The sequence below is a fragment of the Amblyraja radiata genome, unplaced genomic scaffold, assembly GCF_010909765.2.
Source record: "Amblyraja radiata isolate CabotCenter1 unplaced genomic scaffold, sAmbRad1.1.pri S72, whole genome shotgun sequence".
NCBI classification, from domain to species: domain Eukaryota; kingdom Metazoa; phylum Chordata; class Chondrichthyes; order Rajiformes; family Rajidae; genus Amblyraja; species Amblyraja radiata.
Genome location: NW_022630166.1, coordinates 252,936 through 269,012, shown reverse-complemented (window position 1 = coordinate 269,012; position 16,077 = coordinate 252,936). Strand labels below are relative to the sequence as shown.

General features: G+C 47.5%; 2 protein-coding genes across 2 annotated transcripts; one reads left to right on the top strand and one right to left on the bottom strand.

The window, feature by feature from the left end:
- Window positions 1–126: 126 nt before the first annotated feature.
- On the top strand, window positions 127–3,173 carry LOC116969547 (NACHT, LRR and PYD domains-containing protein 3-like). The gene is made up of 5 exons (XM_033016393.1): window positions 127–891; window positions 1,753–1,839; window positions 1,995–2,165; window positions 2,321–2,488; window positions 2,665–3,173. Exons 1-5 carry the CDS (start codon window positions 215–217, stop codon window positions 2,750–2,752), a joined length of 1,191 nt encoding a protein of 396 aa, XP_032872284.1. The 5' UTR covers window positions 127–214; the 3' UTR covers window positions 2,753–3,173.
- Window positions 3,174–13,590: 10,417 nt separating this feature from the next.
- Window positions 13,591–15,871, bottom strand: LOC116969544 (nuclear factor 7, brain-like). The gene is made up of 4 exons (XM_033016392.1): window positions 15,456–15,871; window positions 15,270–15,365; window positions 14,037–14,153; window positions 13,591–13,596 (listed from the first exon to the last, which is right to left on the bottom strand). The coding sequence occupies exons 1-4, from the start codon at window positions 15,486–15,488 to the stop codon at window positions 13,591–13,593; spliced, it is 252 nt and encodes an 83-aa protein (XP_032872283.1). The 5' UTR covers window positions 15,489–15,871.
- Between the last annotated feature and the right edge of the window lie 206 nt (window positions 15,872–16,077).

Here is a 16,077-nt window from a genome sequence, read left to right as displayed (position 1 = left end):
GGAGAACGAGATCCTGTACACCATGAGCTACAACCCCTCCTACTGCTGGATCCTTGTCCTGACACTGGGCCCCTTCTTCACACAAACACACCGGGACCCGCAGCGAGTTCCCAAGACCATCACACAACTATATTGCTACTTTATTTACAACATCCTGAAAAACCACGGCCGTGAGATTGAGAGCCTCCGTGAGGTGTTACTGAGGGTTGGTCAGATGGCCTTCACTGGAGTGGCTGAGAAGAACATTGTGTTCACAGATGGAGATTTGATCAAATACAATCTGCAGCCTTCCCAGTTCCTGTCCGGGTTCCTGATGGAACTTTTGGAGAGAGAGGATTCAGCCCGGAGCGTGGTGTACACCTTCCCGCACCTCACCATCCAAGAGTTTGTAGCCGCACTCGCACAATTCCTGACTGTAGATCCCGGGAATATCGTGAAATTCCTGTCTGAAGCCCACAGCACGACAGACGGGCGATTTGAAGTATTTCTCCGTTTTGTCGCTGGTCTCTCCTCCCCACGGACAGCTTGGATCCTGGAGGAGTTTCTGGGTAAATTCCCTCATCAAACAATCTGCCGAGTGATTGACTGGGTGAAGGAGGAGGTTAAACGCCGGGCTGGAAACACAAAGAGTGAAGCTGATAAACGGAGGCTCCTGAACACGCTGCACTACCTGTTTGAGTCTCAGAATCCTGCACTGGCTCAGCAGACACTGGGATCTGTGGAAACACTTTCATTCTATGGACTGGGACTGACCCCGATTGACTGTGCGGTCCTGTCTCATGCCATCAGGCCCTGTGATACAATCAAACACCTCGATCTGGATAGCTGCCGCATTCAGTGTGAAGGTCTCCAGCGGCTGGGACCGGTTCTGCACAAGTGTCAGTGCTTGGGGTAACTGTCCGTTTGATGCTAACACTGAACTGTAAAATTGTTCCACTATTTTGTTACTAAGTACAGCAACCCTTCTATGGGGCCGAGCGGCCGTCACTGTGCTCGGGGGTAACCCCTCCTATTTTAACCTCCTCCGCCCCCCCCCTCCCCCAGGTCACCAGTGGTTGACTCCGTCCCCCCTCCCCCAGGTCACCAGTGGTTGACTCCGTCCCCCCTCCCCCAGGTCACCAGTGGTTGACTCCGTCCCCCCTCCCCCAGGTCATCAGTGGTTGACTCCGTCCCCCCTCCCCCAGGTCACCAGTGGTTGACTCCCCCCTGCCCCAGGTCACCAGTGGTTGGCTCCGTCCCCCAGGTCACCAGTTGTTGACTCCGTCCCCATGTCACCAGTGGTTGACTCCATCCCCCCCTCCCCCAGGTCACTAGTGGTTGACTCCGTCCCCCCTTCCCACAGGTCACCAGTGGTTGACTCCGCCCCCCCTCGCCCAGGTTACCAGTGGTTGACTCCGCCCCCCCCCCCCCAGGTCACCAGTGGTTGACTCCGTCCCCTCTCCCCCAGGTCACCAGTGGTTGACTCCACCCCCCCTCCCCCAGGCCACCAGTGGTCGACCCCTTCCCCGCTCCCCCAGGTCACGCGTGTTGCAGCCGTTCTCTGCAGGGGGAGGGGAGGCCGGAGTCGACCACATTTCCCAGTCGTCGGTCGGGGAATGAGAATAAATGGTGAAAGTCTCCAAACACCGCAACCACAGAGATTTATTCAATAATATGCTGAGGTGCTTCCACAAATATCCGTTTGGGAGAAGTTATCTATCTCAGCCCCGGGTTTGTATCAGTTTGTTTCTTACTCTGTCTGTTTGTGTTTAGACTGGGAAACAACGACCTGGGAGATTCCGGAGTGAAACTGGTGTCTGATGCTCTGAGGAACCCGGACTGTAAAATACAGGCACTGCGGTAAGTCCCAGACTGTGAGAGATTGTGTTTACACTCACTGGGTGTGTGACACTGAACATTAATATGATCAGTAATTATGTCACTGATAAACACTGGGGATTTGCACTGTCTCCTGTCTCTCTGTGTCCCTCACCCTCACTCTCTCTCATCTCCAGGCTGGATTATGTCGGTCTCACAGATTCTGGAGCCGAGGATCTCGTATCCGCTCTCAGTACAAACCATACGGTGATGGAGCTGCACCTGAGTGGGAATAAACTGGGAGATTCCGGAGTGAAACTGGTGTCTGATGCTCTGAGGAACCCGGACTGTAAAATACAGACACTGGAGTAAGTCCCAGACTGTGAGAGATTGTGTTTACACTCACTGGGTGTCTGACACTGAAAATTAATATGATCAGTAATTGTGTCACTGATAAACACTGGGGATTTGCACCGTCTCCTGTCTCTCTCCGTGTCCTTCACCCTCACTCTCTCATCTTCAGGCTTAATAAGGTCGGTCTCACAGATTCTGGAGTCGAGGATCTCGCCTCCACTCTCAGTACAAACCCCTCACTGACGGAGCTGGACCTGAGCAACAACTCCCTCACAGACCGATGTGTCCCTGCTCTCCGCCGCCTCATATTGAACCACCCGAGACTGGAGCTGATCGGGTGAGTGTTTGTGTTAATGCTTAATGTGATAAAATATCAGGGGATCCATCCATCCGCGGGCTTCTTTCTCCTGTGACTTTGTTCTGTAAGTGTTGTTGAAATATTAACCCCAGTCCCTGTTATTGACACTGTTGTTTTATCTGTTTATTTCCTCTTTATTCCTCGACTTGTTTCAGGCTGGGGAGGAATACGTTCAGCCCGACCGGGGAGAAGGAACTGAAGTCGCTGCAGGAACCTAGACCCGGACTGAGAGTGGTTGTGTGAACATCTTGTGGTATAAACGTCCCACCCTGGGGACCGGAATATTGTTGGCCGATTCCCTGCCCCTCCCCTTTAAACGGCCGCCCTCCCCTTTAAACGGCCGCCCTCCCCTTTAAGCGCAGACGCTTCCCGGGCCGGGCGGGCGGTGACATCAGAGGCGACCCTGTCCGCAGTCACGTGACTCGTGTACGCGGCGCTGATGATGATGCCGGATATCCAGTGCTGCCCCCAGTGGGGGACGGGGGAATTACAGCGGGGGGTACCTGCAGGATCCCAGATGTGACTTTATCAGCTCCTTCCTGCTGTGGATTGATGGTGACAACATCAGCAGCAACATTGTTCAAACTATTCATTCACACAGCAATGTCTGTTACTGCTGTAAATCACATGTAAATAGTTAATGACTAAATAACATTGAAAGTTAGTGGATGTCGAGATGACTAATATTTACAGAACTATAATAATAGACTTTATTTCAGACTCGAGGTCCAGACAAGGGGCAACATTACATAACAATGCATTGCATATTAAAAACATCATAAAGTACATATAAAATCTTATTATATCACTTATAAAAGCATCATAAATTATATATTAAAAAAACCACTTTACATGAATTAAAATCCAGAATAAAAGAATGATCAATGTCCTACAACGAGACAACGATACCAGTGTCTCCACAACTGGGATTCGTAGCGTGTAGTGCTAACCCTTATGTTTGACAAGGCCACAATAATTACATTTTTAGAGTCATTTATCCTGCAGATGAATTTATACATATGATTTTTTATGAAAGCTTCTAAAGTACTGACTCCTGCAGCCACAAACATATTACTGGCACTTTACAATCTAGGTTTCCTTAACAGTGTTCTCATGGCATCGTTATATGCCGCCTTTAGTCTCTGCAAACTTGTCTTTCCATAGTTCGACCACAGGTGCGCAGTGTAGAGTGGTGTGCAGTATGCTCTAAATAGCGACATCTTCACCACATCTGCACACGCACCAAATTTACGCAAGAGAATATTCGCCTGTACATACAGCATGCGTCATTAATATCCTCATCTGTCATTTGTTCTGTAATAATATGCCCTAGATATTTTACCTTATTACAGACACTAAGATTATTGTCAGACAATTTAAAATCAGGAAATTTTAGACATTTATCCTCTTTGGTTCTACAGACCATAATAGCACTCTTACTAGCATTATATTTAATATCATGTTCCACACCATACACAGAACATATAGTAAGGAGCTGCTGGAGACCAGCGCTAGATGGACTAAAGACCACAAGATCATCTGCATACATAATATGGTTCACCAAAATATCACCAATCATGCACCCAGTGTTACAGGCTTTCAATTGTTTGGATCATCAATATAAAGATTAAAAAGGACTGGGGAAAAAATCCCCCCTTGTCTAACACCATTGCTAACGCCAAATGGGGCTGAGACCCTATTGCCCCATTTTATTGGCATACCAGTAGGCCAGAATTCTCACAATGTATTGAGCCACCCCCTCTTTGACTCATTTTAACAAACAGCTTTCTGTAATTAACACGATCAAAGGCTTTGGAAGCATCAATAAAGCACATAAGGATTGAAGAGTGTTTGCCTCTATATTTGTTTACAATCTCCTTTAGGGCATATATGCATAAGTCAATAACCACTTGTCAATTCCAGACTCACTCCCGCTCAGATTATTGCAAATTTGACCGTCCCAATCTCCCCAATATTTGCTTCACTCCATTCTACCCCTCTCCTCCCAAACCTTTCTCCACTGCTTTCTCTCTCAGTTTACCCTCCCGTATTCTCACCCACTCATCTTTACCACCCTCCTGATCAACCATCAGTCTCCTCCATAATCCTGCTCACCCCCCCTCCTGCCCCCCCCCCCTCTTCACCTCCTGCTCAGCCCCCCCTCCTCACATCCTAGGTCTCACCCCCCCTCCTGCTCCGCCTTCGTGCTTCCCTCACATCCCCCTCATTCCCTCTCTCTCTCCCCCTCCATCTCCCCCACACTCTCCGCCCCCTTTCCCCCGCCTTTCTATCGCAGATACTAGCACAGACAGCAGGTTGGCAGGCAGGCAGAATGACAGAAGGCAAAGAGTGGCAATAAAGGGGGCTTTTCCGGGTTGGCTGACAGTGACTAGTGGAGTTCCGCAGGACTCGGTGCTGGGGCCGCTACTCTTCACATTGTATATTCATGATTTGGATGAGGGTTTGAAGGCTTTGATGCAACGTTTGTGGATGATACGAAAATAGTTGTGTGTGCAGAGAAAGCAGGAACTCTGCAGAAGGACTTGGACAGGTTGGGAGAGTGGGCAGAGAATTTCACACTTTTCTAAATAGGGTGAAAATCCAGAAATCGGAGATACAATGGGACTTGGGAGTATTGGTGCAGGATTCCCAAGATGTTAATAGGCAATAGAGAATAGGTGCAGGAGTAGAGGCCATTCGGCCCTTTGAGCCAGCCAACAGCTGTGTATTCTTCAAATGATTCGCATGAATCCTCCTGCTCATCAATGACCTTCGCTAACGGGAAAATGTTCATCTGAAATTTCATTTTGAAGAAGAGTTTTGAAAAAAGATAGCTTTTTTCCAAATGCTTGGATTTTTTTGCCACATATCATATGTAGACTTAGTTTGACCTTGCAAAGAAACATTTGTCATTTTGCTTTGATGATATCACACAGAAAAATACATATTTCTATAGAAATCTTCTTTCAATAATTCAAATTGCTGATTCTGTACTTTATGAAATTTAACTATCTGTTCTCGCAAAGATAAAAATATTGCTAACACCTGTCCCTGCAATATCCAACGCACTTTAGAATGATATGGCAAATCCACACTGAATGCCTCATCGTCCAACTTTAGCATATTACGAAACTGTCGATGCTGTGTTGCCTTTGCACGAATATAGTTAACAAAACTTATAACTTGTTGCAAAGTCACTTAAAATAGTAGATTTAGCACAGAGATGTTGCTGATGTAAGATTGATCCCTGGGGTGGCGGAACTATCATATGAGGAAAGATTGAAAAGACTAGGCTTGTATTCCAAGACTAGGCTTATATATAATCATATAATAATTACAGAATGGAAAACAGGCTTTCTCGGCCCTTCAAATCCGTGCCGAACACTTATTTTCCCCTAGTCCCGTCTACCTGCACTCAGACCAACTTCTAAACTCAATGCTCTGATTTATAAAGGCCAGCACACCAAAAGCATTCTTTACCACCCTATCTACATGAGATTCCACCTTCAGGGAACTATGCACAGTTATTCCTAGATCCATCTGTGTAACTGCATTCCTCAATTCGCTACCATTTACTATGTACGTCCTATTTTGATTTGTCCTGCCAAGATGTAGCACCTCACATTTATCAGCATTAAACTCCATCTGCCATCTTTCAGTCCACTCTTCCAAATGACCTAAATCTCTCTGTAGACTTTGAAAATCTACTTCATTATCCACAACACCACCTATCTTAGTACCATATGCATACTTACTAATCCAATTTACCACACCATCATCCAGATCATTGATGTACATGACAAACAACAGTGGACCCAACACAGATCGACGAGGCACCCCACTAGTCACCGGCATCCAACCTGACAACAGCCATCCACCATCACTCTGTGGCATCTCCCATTCAGCCACTGTTGAATCCATCTTGCTACTCCACCATTAATACCCAACTATTGAACCTTCTTAACCAACCTTCCATGTGGAACCTTATCAAAGGCCTTACTGAAGTCCATATAGACAACATCCACTGCTTTACCCTCATCAATTTCCCTAATAACCTCTTCAAAACATTCAAGAAGATTAGTCAAACATGACCTTCCAGGCACAAATCCATGTTGACTGTACCTAATCAGACCCTGTTTATCCAGATGATTATATATATTATCTCTAAGTATCCTTTCCATTAATTTGCCAACCACTGACATCAAACTACCAGGTCTATAATTGCTAGGTTTACTCTTAGAACCCTTTTTAAACAATAGAACAACATGCCCAGTACGCTAATCCTCAGGCACCATTCCAGTTTCTAAAGACATTTGAAATATTTCTGTCATAGCCCCTGCCATTTCTACACTAACTTCCCTCAATGTCCTAGGGAATATCCTGTCAGGAACTGGAGATTTAACCACTTTTATATTTTTCAAAAGTGTCAGTACTTCCTCTTCTTTGAATCTCATAGTTTCCATAGCTACTCTACTTGTTTCCCTTGCCTCACATAATTCAATATCCTTCTCCTTGGTGAATACCGAAGAAAATCAATTGTTCAATATCTCTCCCATCCCTTTTGGCTCTGCAGATAGCTGTCCACTCTGACTCTCTAATGGACCAATTTTACCCCTTGTTAACCTTTTGCTATTAAACCTTGGTGTAGAAACCCTTTGGATTTACTTTCACCTTACTTGCCAAAGCAACCTCATATCTTTTTTTAGCTTTTCTAATTTCTTTCTTAAGATTAATTTACTCCATGCTGCCTATATTGTAGATCTCTCTCTTTTTCCGAACCATGTCCATATCCCTTGAAAACCATGGCTCTTTCCAATTATTACTATTTCCATTCAACCGAACAGGGACATATGAGGAAAGGTGAAATGACAAGGCTTGTATTCACTTGAGTTTAGAATGATGAGGGAGGGAGGGGGGGGGGGATCTTATAGAAACATAAAATTATAAAAGGACTGGACAACCTAGATGCAGGAAAAATGTTCCCAATGTTGGGCGAGTCCAGAACCAGGGGCCACAGTCGTAGAATAAAGGGGAAGTCATTTAAGACTGAGGTGAGAAAAAACGTTTTCACCTAGAGAGTCGAGAATTTATAGAATTCGCTGCCACAGAGGGCAGTGGAGGCCAAATCACTGGATGGATTTAAGAAATAGTTAGATAGAGCTCTAGGGGCTAGTGGCGTCAAGGGATATGGGGAGAAGGCAGACACGGGTTATTGATAGGGGACGATCAGTCATGATCACAATGAATGGCGGTGCTGGCTCGAAGGGCCGAATGGCCTCCTCCTGCACCTACTTTCTATGTTTCTAAGTGGCTGCTGCCAAATTGTTTGCCTCGCCTGTTAAAAAGTTTGTGTTCACAAAATGAATTTTGGTTGTCAGGTGGCTGCTGCCAAATTGTTTGCTTTGGCTTGGTTTTTAGAATCGTTTGAACAGTTTTCGGATGGATAACGCGTGAATAAACATTTTATTATATCAGAACTGTTTAATTGCAAATTGGCGCTCATCCGGTGACTTCCGCTAAGTGGCAAGATGGCTCCGATGACGAAATTTCCAGTTAGCGTCAAGATGGCACTGACTGTTCATTTCCATTCGGTTTACACACTGTATGTTTACCACGTTCTGAAGTTACTTGGCATGTTAGTATTGGTTGTGAGTCTGTGTGTGAGTCTGAGTGAGTCTGTCTGTGTATGTGTGTGTGAGAGAGAGAGTGTGTGTGTGTATGTGTGTTCGTCCGTATGTGTATGTGTGTGTGAGAGAGAGTGTTTGTGTGTGTGTGAGTCTGTGTGTATGTGTGTGAGAGAGAGAGAGGGGAGTGTTTGTGTGTGCGTGAGTCTATGTGAGGTGGAGGGTGTGTGTGATCAACAAATAACAAATAGTACAAATAATATAGTCTTTCGTAGTTCAGAGCTTATTTGTTATGTTTAACAGCGTGATGGCTGTCAGGAAGAAGCTGTTCCTCAATGTGGATGTTACAGTTTTGAGTTTACAAAAGTCGGACGTGACTACAGAAGTCGGGCATGTCAGTCAGTCCACAAGCCGTGATTCAGCCTGTCAGTCCAGAGACCATGAGTGAGTATGTCAGTCCAGAGACCATGAGTTAGTACCAAGGCAGTGAGTCCAGAGGCCATGAGTAGGTCACTAACCGCCCCCCCCCCCCCCCCCACTGGCATCCCCACCTCAAGACGCTGCCCCCCGCCTGGCTATAGGATGCTCCCCCTCCTGAGGCCGCCCCCCATCCCCCGCTGCAGGCCACCCCTCCTCAGCCCACGAGAGCCCCCCGGCAGAAACCGTCCCCCTTCCTCGGCTGCATGACGTGTGCCACCCCCGGGATAAAAGATTACAACCTTCACGTGGTCCGCCCTGGTTCGACTAATGACATGATGTACCTGGCGGCTCCGTGAGAGGCCGTCTTGTCAATTTCGTCTTTGTTGCTTTTTAGTCCGTTTTATTTGTATGTTTTACTTGATCTTTGGTTTTAGTATTGTGTGGGGGACGGGGGGGTGGGGGAAACGTGTTTTACTCTCTTCCTCCGACGGCATGAGAGTTTCTTCCGATCGTATCTCCGTCCGCACTGCGGCCGCACATCGTGGAGCTGGCGGTCCCTTTGTTAAGGATCGTCTTCGGGAGCTCCAGTTGCAGGAGTTTCCATCGCACCGACTGCGGATGATTCGATCGCCACGACCGCCGGAGAAAAGGAAGAAGTCGGTAAACATTATTCGGCTTCCATCGCAGTGAGGATTGCGAGGTCACCGAAACATAGGAAATAGGTGCACGAGTAGAGGCCATTCGGACCTTCGAGCCTGCACCGCTATTCAATATGATCATGGCTGATCATCCAACTCAGTATCCTGTACCTTCTCTCCAGACCCCTTGATACCTTTAGCCACACGCGCCACATCTAATTCCCTCTTAAATATAGCCAATGAACTGGCCTCAACTACCTTCTGCGGGAGAGAATTCCACAGATTCACCACTCTCTGTGTGAAAAATGTTTTTCTCATCTCTGTCCTAAAGATTTCCCCCTTATCCTTAAACTGTGACCCCTTGTTCTGGACTTCCCCAACATCGGGAACAATCTTCCTGCATCTAGCCCGTCCAACCCCTTAAGAATTGTGTAAGTTTCTATAAGATCCCCCCTCAATCTTCTAAATTCTAGCGAGTACAAGCCGAGTCTATCCAGTCTTTCTTCATATGAAAGTCCTGGCATCGCAGAAATCAGTCTGGTGAACCTTCTCTGTACTCCCTCTATGGCAAGAATGTATTTCCTCAGATTAGGAGACCAAAACTGTACGCAATACTCCAGGTGTGATCTCATCAAGACAATGTACAACTGCAGTAGAACCTCCCTGCTCCTATACTCAAATCATTTTGCTATGAATGCTAACATACCATTCGCAAGCAAGATGGATACTGCGTGCACTGGTGGGGACTCAGAGGGAGTACCGAGGTGTCTGTGTTTACGGGGACGTTGCGTCACGGGAGCGTCCTGGAGTCTGGTGCGAGTGCGCACGGCTTCCTGACTGTTCGGGCGGGCAGGGACTGCAGAGAGAACGACAAGCGGTTTGTGAATCACTGGCCACATCGCGGTGAAGTGCGCGTGTGTCCCGGACATTGGACTGATGGCTGAGGGTCTCCGCGCGTGTTGTGTGCCTTAGGATTCTCACACGCCGCTGACTTGGCTGCTTATGTTTAATTTTTTTAATGTCATTTTGTTTTTGTTGTCTGTTTGGTAAATCAAATTCCATTGTAGCTGAGGGAACAGGTGACAATAAAGAACTATTGAACTACCTGGGATAGAGTTGATGGAGCGGTCTGGCGGCGAATGAAACAAGGAATGACCCACATATCCTACAGAGAGACAGGCAGAGCCTGAGCACAACGGGCTCCCACCTGGAACCGGGAATTCGGTTTGAACACATTCTTCCAAAGATCCGTTCGGAAGAAAACGAATCTGGACTGTTTAGAGCAAATGCAGCAAGCACGCTATCTGAGGCGACGGATTTAGGACCCGGGGGAGCCCGGAGCTCAGGACCCGCCGCCCGCGGGAAGGGAGACTGTTTCAATCTTTATATTTTCACAAAAGTAATCCGGACGCGGTTAACGCGTTAAAATGATCGGATCGACAGACAGACAGCTCTGATTTCAGTTGCTGTTTATTTCCCACTTCCCACATTTACATCCCCCCTGGTTTTATTTCCGCGCTCACTGGGGTTTGACGACGCGGAATTTGGGAATTAAATGGGAGCCGTTTATTTCAGCGCCGACCTGTTGTCCACCGGTTTTCTGCCCCACAGCCCTTGAGCCCCGCTCCTGACGCCGGACCCGGGACCCGACCCTTTTACACACCCGGAGCGGAACCGGAGCAGATCCTCAGCCAGTTTCCTTTATGCCAAATCGCGAAGTAAGGATAAAATGTATCCGTGAATTTATACCCAGTGAAGGTGTGGAGATGCGACTTGGTGTCCGCGTCGTAAAATGAAATTATCCCGGACTCGTAACTGAGATAAACTCCCACCCTCCCGGGGATTGGACGGGCGGGGAGAGGGGATGGAGGAGAGGTGATGCATTAAACTCGGCATCATCTCGCCCAATGCTCCAGACTCCAGTCTCCGGGATCAGCAAAGGGGGGATCAGTGTGACCGGTCTCTTCCTGTCCACAGACTCTGCGGCGACTCCCAGCATCCAGCTCCGACTCCCCGCCACCGCCACCTCCCAGTAATGTCTCCCCGATGTGAATCCCTCCGATCCCAGCACACACGCATACACTGTAAACCTCTTCCCGGTGTCAGGGAGACTCCTCCAGGTCTCGTTCCATCTCACCCTCTTCCGGTCCTCAGACACCTCGAGCTCCGGATGCGCTGTTTCCTGATCGAGGGTGACGGAGACTGGGGGAGAAGCAGATAATCAGAGAGTCGCCGGGGGTCGGTGGGAGACTCGGGCAACGCGGTCCCGGGACCGGGGGAGGAACCGCTCGGCCTCAGGCACAGGCGGGCGGACCACTGAAACCTTGCCCGGGGTTTCTCCCACACCAACATCGAACAGGGATATTTCCCGGCGTTTCTCAACCGGGCAGGAGAGGGGAAATCCGCAGGTTCTTTGGAACGGGAGGGGCGAGTCGTGCGGACGGTGAAAAAGAATGCGGAAAGTAAGGACGAACGAGAGAGTACGGGAGGGGATGGAGAAGTAAGTCAGGTATTCCAATATTTTGCCAGTAGATGGCAGAGGCAGAGGCAATTTGCCACACTTTTCTTGCTTTCTTTAGTGGAGATTAGGTTTGTGCTTATGTATAACCAAGGACAGTCTGATCTCATTGTGAACAAATATATGAACTCGACTGAGGGACTTGACAATATTAGGCTGCTCCAAAAAGCGAAGGCAGGTGGCACCCAAAACAAGTTGGTATACAATACAATACAATACAATTCAATTTATTGTCATTTGGACCCCTTGAGGTCCAAACGAAATGTCGTTTCTGCAGCCATACATTACAAAACAAAAAGATCCGAGACACAGCACAGTTTACACAAACATCCATCACATCGTTGTGATGGAAGGCAAAAAAAAACTTATCTCTCCACTGCACTCTCCCCCCCCCCCCCCCCCCGATGTCAGAGTCAGAGTCAAAGTCAAAGCCCCCGGCTGGCGATGGCGATTGTCCCGCGGCCATTAAAGCCACGCCGGGTGATGCAAGGCCGCGCACCGGGTCTTGGTGTTAGAGCCCCCGGCGTGCGCTCGCAAAGTCCCGCGGCCATTCCAAGCTTCGCGGGGCGGTGCTGTAAGGCGCCGCTCAGGTGCTCTTCAACCCCGCAACTCGGGCGGGAGAAGTCGCCGTTGCGGAAGCCCCGAAAAGCGGTCTCCCAGCAGGGACCCGCGGGCTCCCGGTGCCGCCGTCCGCCAAACCCGCAGTTGCAGCCTCCGAAACTCCGGGGGTCGGGTGGCAGCAGCGCTCCACCACAGCTCCACCCGCTCCGGACTCGGCCAGCCCCGTGACGGTGAGTAGTCGGCAGCTCCGCAGCTCGAATCCTAGGTCGTTCCTGTTGGAGGCCGCTCCACGTTGCAGCCACAACGACAACGGAGACCCGACAAAGAAAAGGTCGGGTCTCCCGTGCAGGGGAAACATTTTAAAGTTACCCCCCCCACACCACCCCACCCCCCCCCCCCCCCACACACATACCCCAACAAAAAAAATAACAAAAATCCATAGATGCTGCTGCACCCGGTGAGTTTCTCCAGCTTTTTGTGTAGCAGCGCTAGAAGGATGTTCTGCTTGGACGTCTGTGACTGGTGGTGTGCACCAGAGATCGGTGCTGCAACCTTTGCTGTTTATTTTCTATTTTCGTGGCTTTGATGTGAATGTAGGAGGTGTGAAAAGTACTTTTTTGGAGAATGGGAAATGTGGATAGCGAGGAATTTGTCAATGTTTGCTAACAAAATAGAGGCTAGATGATCGAAACCTTATAGTCATGCAGCGATATCAATAATGGAGGACGTAGCTTTCTTCACAGAAAGGGTTGTAAGGTATTAGTTTTACCTTGTTTGATGATATCAGATGTTTCTCTCAATGCCAAGTTGTGTAAAAAAATGAGATTAAACTTTTCAATCGGCAACGCACCATCTACCACCAACATTGGTTTGGCTTCATCACTAACCCTGCAAATATTTAACGGCAGGTTAGAAACTGAGCATTAGCTGTTTTTTTTTAGCTTTACTATAAAAACATACAACGTTTCAGTCAAAAGCATGTCCTACCTCCTCTTGCGAACAGCTTCCTCCTGAAATAAATAAAACACGAATCTCAATAGACTGAAATGGATCATGATCCCGACGGCGGGCATTGCACCAAATTGTTACAAAAAACCCTCTGTTAATTTCCATTTCCCAACTCTTTGCCGCCGTCACACATTGGAGAGTGGATATTGTCCTAGAGACATCGAACACGGGGAAAACATTAGGAATGTCGATGAAAATAACTGCGAGTATGCACCCTACGAGTGAGACCGGGCATCTGTAGAAGATGTCAGAGATAATGGGGTGGAATATTTTAAGATCAGCGGTAGATTTAAATGGGAGGGGTTGGAAATATTACCACTATTTGTGGGGGAAAAGAAAAGTAAAGCCTGGAATGTATGATGGCCTTTAATAAATTACACTAAAAATGCAGTAAACGGAACGTGGAACTAACAGGTTAGCCTGAAGACAATATTGCAAATAAATTGAAGTTGAAGTGGGATAAATACAGGAGGACTCCTGGAATTTGGGGCATTATTGTCGGATGTGGTGAGTAGATGGAACAGACGGAACATTGACCCAGTTCTGAATTACTGGTAAATGCACCACTTATTTCAGAAAATTAACCCACCATTTTGTGACTGTGCACTTTCACTTCACTGAAATGTAATCTAACCCCTCACCTTCAGAAATATCACGCCGCCCTTGTGGTGTTTCTGTTCTTGTAATTTTAGGAGTTCCTCCAGGGCGGAATTTAAATTCTCTTGAATCTCTTGAAGATTTGTCTTCATTCTTTTTACATTCTTATTTTCTTCCTTCCAGATATCTCTGAGTAAGCGCTGCTCTTTCTCAGTGAGAATCTGGTGCAGTTCAGCAAACTGGGATGTGATCTGTGACTGAAGGTTGCGTGACGCTTCCTGTCAGATTAAAGATTAAAATCAATATATTATGTCACTCTGCTGTGTTTTCTCATGACATGGATGATATCATTTGACTGCTGAGTCTCGAGTCCTGAAGTGCAGAAATAGGCCCTTCGGATCAACATGTCTATGCTTGGCTGTGTACCTATCTGCACTAATTCAATTTACCTCTATCTAATCCATAGCTTTCATTACCTTGGCAATTCAAGAGCTCGTGTTAATAATTCTGAAATATTTGGTGAAAGTAATGTACAAGCACATCATTCCTATTTCACTCGTACAATTCCCTGCAACCTATTCTATTGCATGTGTCCATTCACCCTCACTGAACAGAACCAGGTCACCAGAACTAGCACACGGCAGCACCACTTAGAACGATAGACTTCATAGAGTCATACAGCAAGGGGTGTTAGATACCGACCAAGACGCCCATCTGCGCTATTTCCACCTGTCCGCAATTGGCCCAGATAGATCTAAAATGTTCTCTCCACGAATAACTTCAAATATCTTTTAAATATTGTTATAGTACCTGAATCAACTACCTCCCCAGGCAGCTCGTTCCATATACCCACTACCAAATTTGCCCTTAATGTTCGTATTAAATCTGTACCCTCTCACCTGAAACCTGTGCCCTCGCATGCTCGACGCCCTACTCAGGGTAAACAACTGAGTATTCACCGGTATGCCCCTGTCCCACTTAGGAAACCTGAACGGAAACCTCTGGAGACTTTGCGCCCCACCCAAAGTTTCCGTACGGTTCCCGGAGGTTTTTGTCAGTCTCCCTACCTGCTTCCACTACCTGCAACCTCCGGCAACCACCTGCAACATCCGGGAACCGCACAGAAACCTTGGGTCGGGCGCAAAGTTTCCAGACGTTTCCGTTCAGGTTTCCTAAGTGGGACAGGGGCATAACATTTTGTTTCATGATATTATACACCTGGAATAGGCCATTCTTCAGACTCCTGCGCTCCAGTGAGTAAAGTCCTTGGCTGCCCAACCGCTCCCAAGATCTCAGGTCCTCGACTACTGAGCTTTGTAGAGATGCCCATTATTACACGCATCACAGGGATTAATTCTACACAGAATAATCACATCGATAGTACAAAGCCGCACCTGAACTCCAGAAATGCTCTGTTTCTGTTGCTGCTCCATTTGCTGGATCACTAATTTATTTTCTGTGAGAGATTCGAAAGAAGATTTCACCCGTTCCTGGGGTTGGGTTTCAGATAAGAGAATAACAATGACAGACAATAAAGAATAGATTACACAATGATGTGATCAAAATCGATTTTGTTTTACCTTGTAGAATTCACTTGCTTCTTCTATCAGCATGAAGCTGTGAGTCTTGTGTTCCTGCGCAGCTGCACAATTCACACAGATCAGCTTCTTGTCCGTTTCACAAAACTGCTTCAGTTCTTCCTGATGTTTCTCGCAGTTAAGTGTACTTTCCTTCTCTTTGAGATTTAGGCTCGGTGCTCGAGCTTTCTCAGCCAGTCGAACCAAAGCCCGATTTACTTTGAGGGTGCGGTCTACACACTCCTCTCTACATTCCGGGCAGGCGTTTCTTTCCTCCCTGTCCCAACTCTGTGTGATACAGGAGCTGCAGAAGTGCCCACACTCCAGTATAACCGGGTCGGTGAAGAAATCCAGGCAGATGGGACAAATTACCTCCTCGGTCCAATCTCGACCTGGTCTTTCGCAGCCATTTTAAATCCGCCACTTCCTGGTTCAAAATGATTTCACCAAAGATCGTATAGGATCTTTGGTTTTCACTGACGTGGAGCTGCTGAATATGCGCGGTCACGTGACCGTCACGGTGGCGCAACGGTAGAGTTGCTGCCTTACAGCGAATGCAGCCCCAGAGACCCGGGTTTGATCCTGACTACGGGTGTTGTCTGTACGGAGTTTGTACGTTCTCCCC

Bases quoted from the DNA above. Each gene is read 5' to 3' on its own strand.
- LOC116969544 (XM_033016392.1), bottom strand. From the start codon at position 15,488: ATGCTGATAGAAGAAGCAAGTGAATTCTACAAG. The intron at 15,366-15,455 runs GTAAAACAAAAT...ACCCAACCCCAG, and splicing joins AAGCAAGTGAATTCTACAAG to GAACGGGTGAAATCTTCTTT. The intron at 14,154-15,269 runs GTGCGGCTTTGT...TTAATCTGACAG, and splicing joins AGAGCATTTCTGGAGTTCAG to GAAGCGTCACGCAACCTTCA.
- LOC116969547 (XM_033016393.1), top strand. From the start codon at position 215: ATGGCCTTCACTGGAGTGGCTGAGAAGAACATTGTGTTCACAGATGGA. The intron at 892-1,752 runs GTAACTGTCCGT...GTTTGTGTTTAG, and splicing joins CACAAGTGTCAGTGCTTGGG to ACTGGGAAACAACGACCTGG. The intron at 2,489-2,664 runs GTGAGTGTTTGT...GACTTGTTTCAG, and splicing joins CCGAGACTGGAGCTGATCGG to GCTGGGGAGGAATACGTTCA.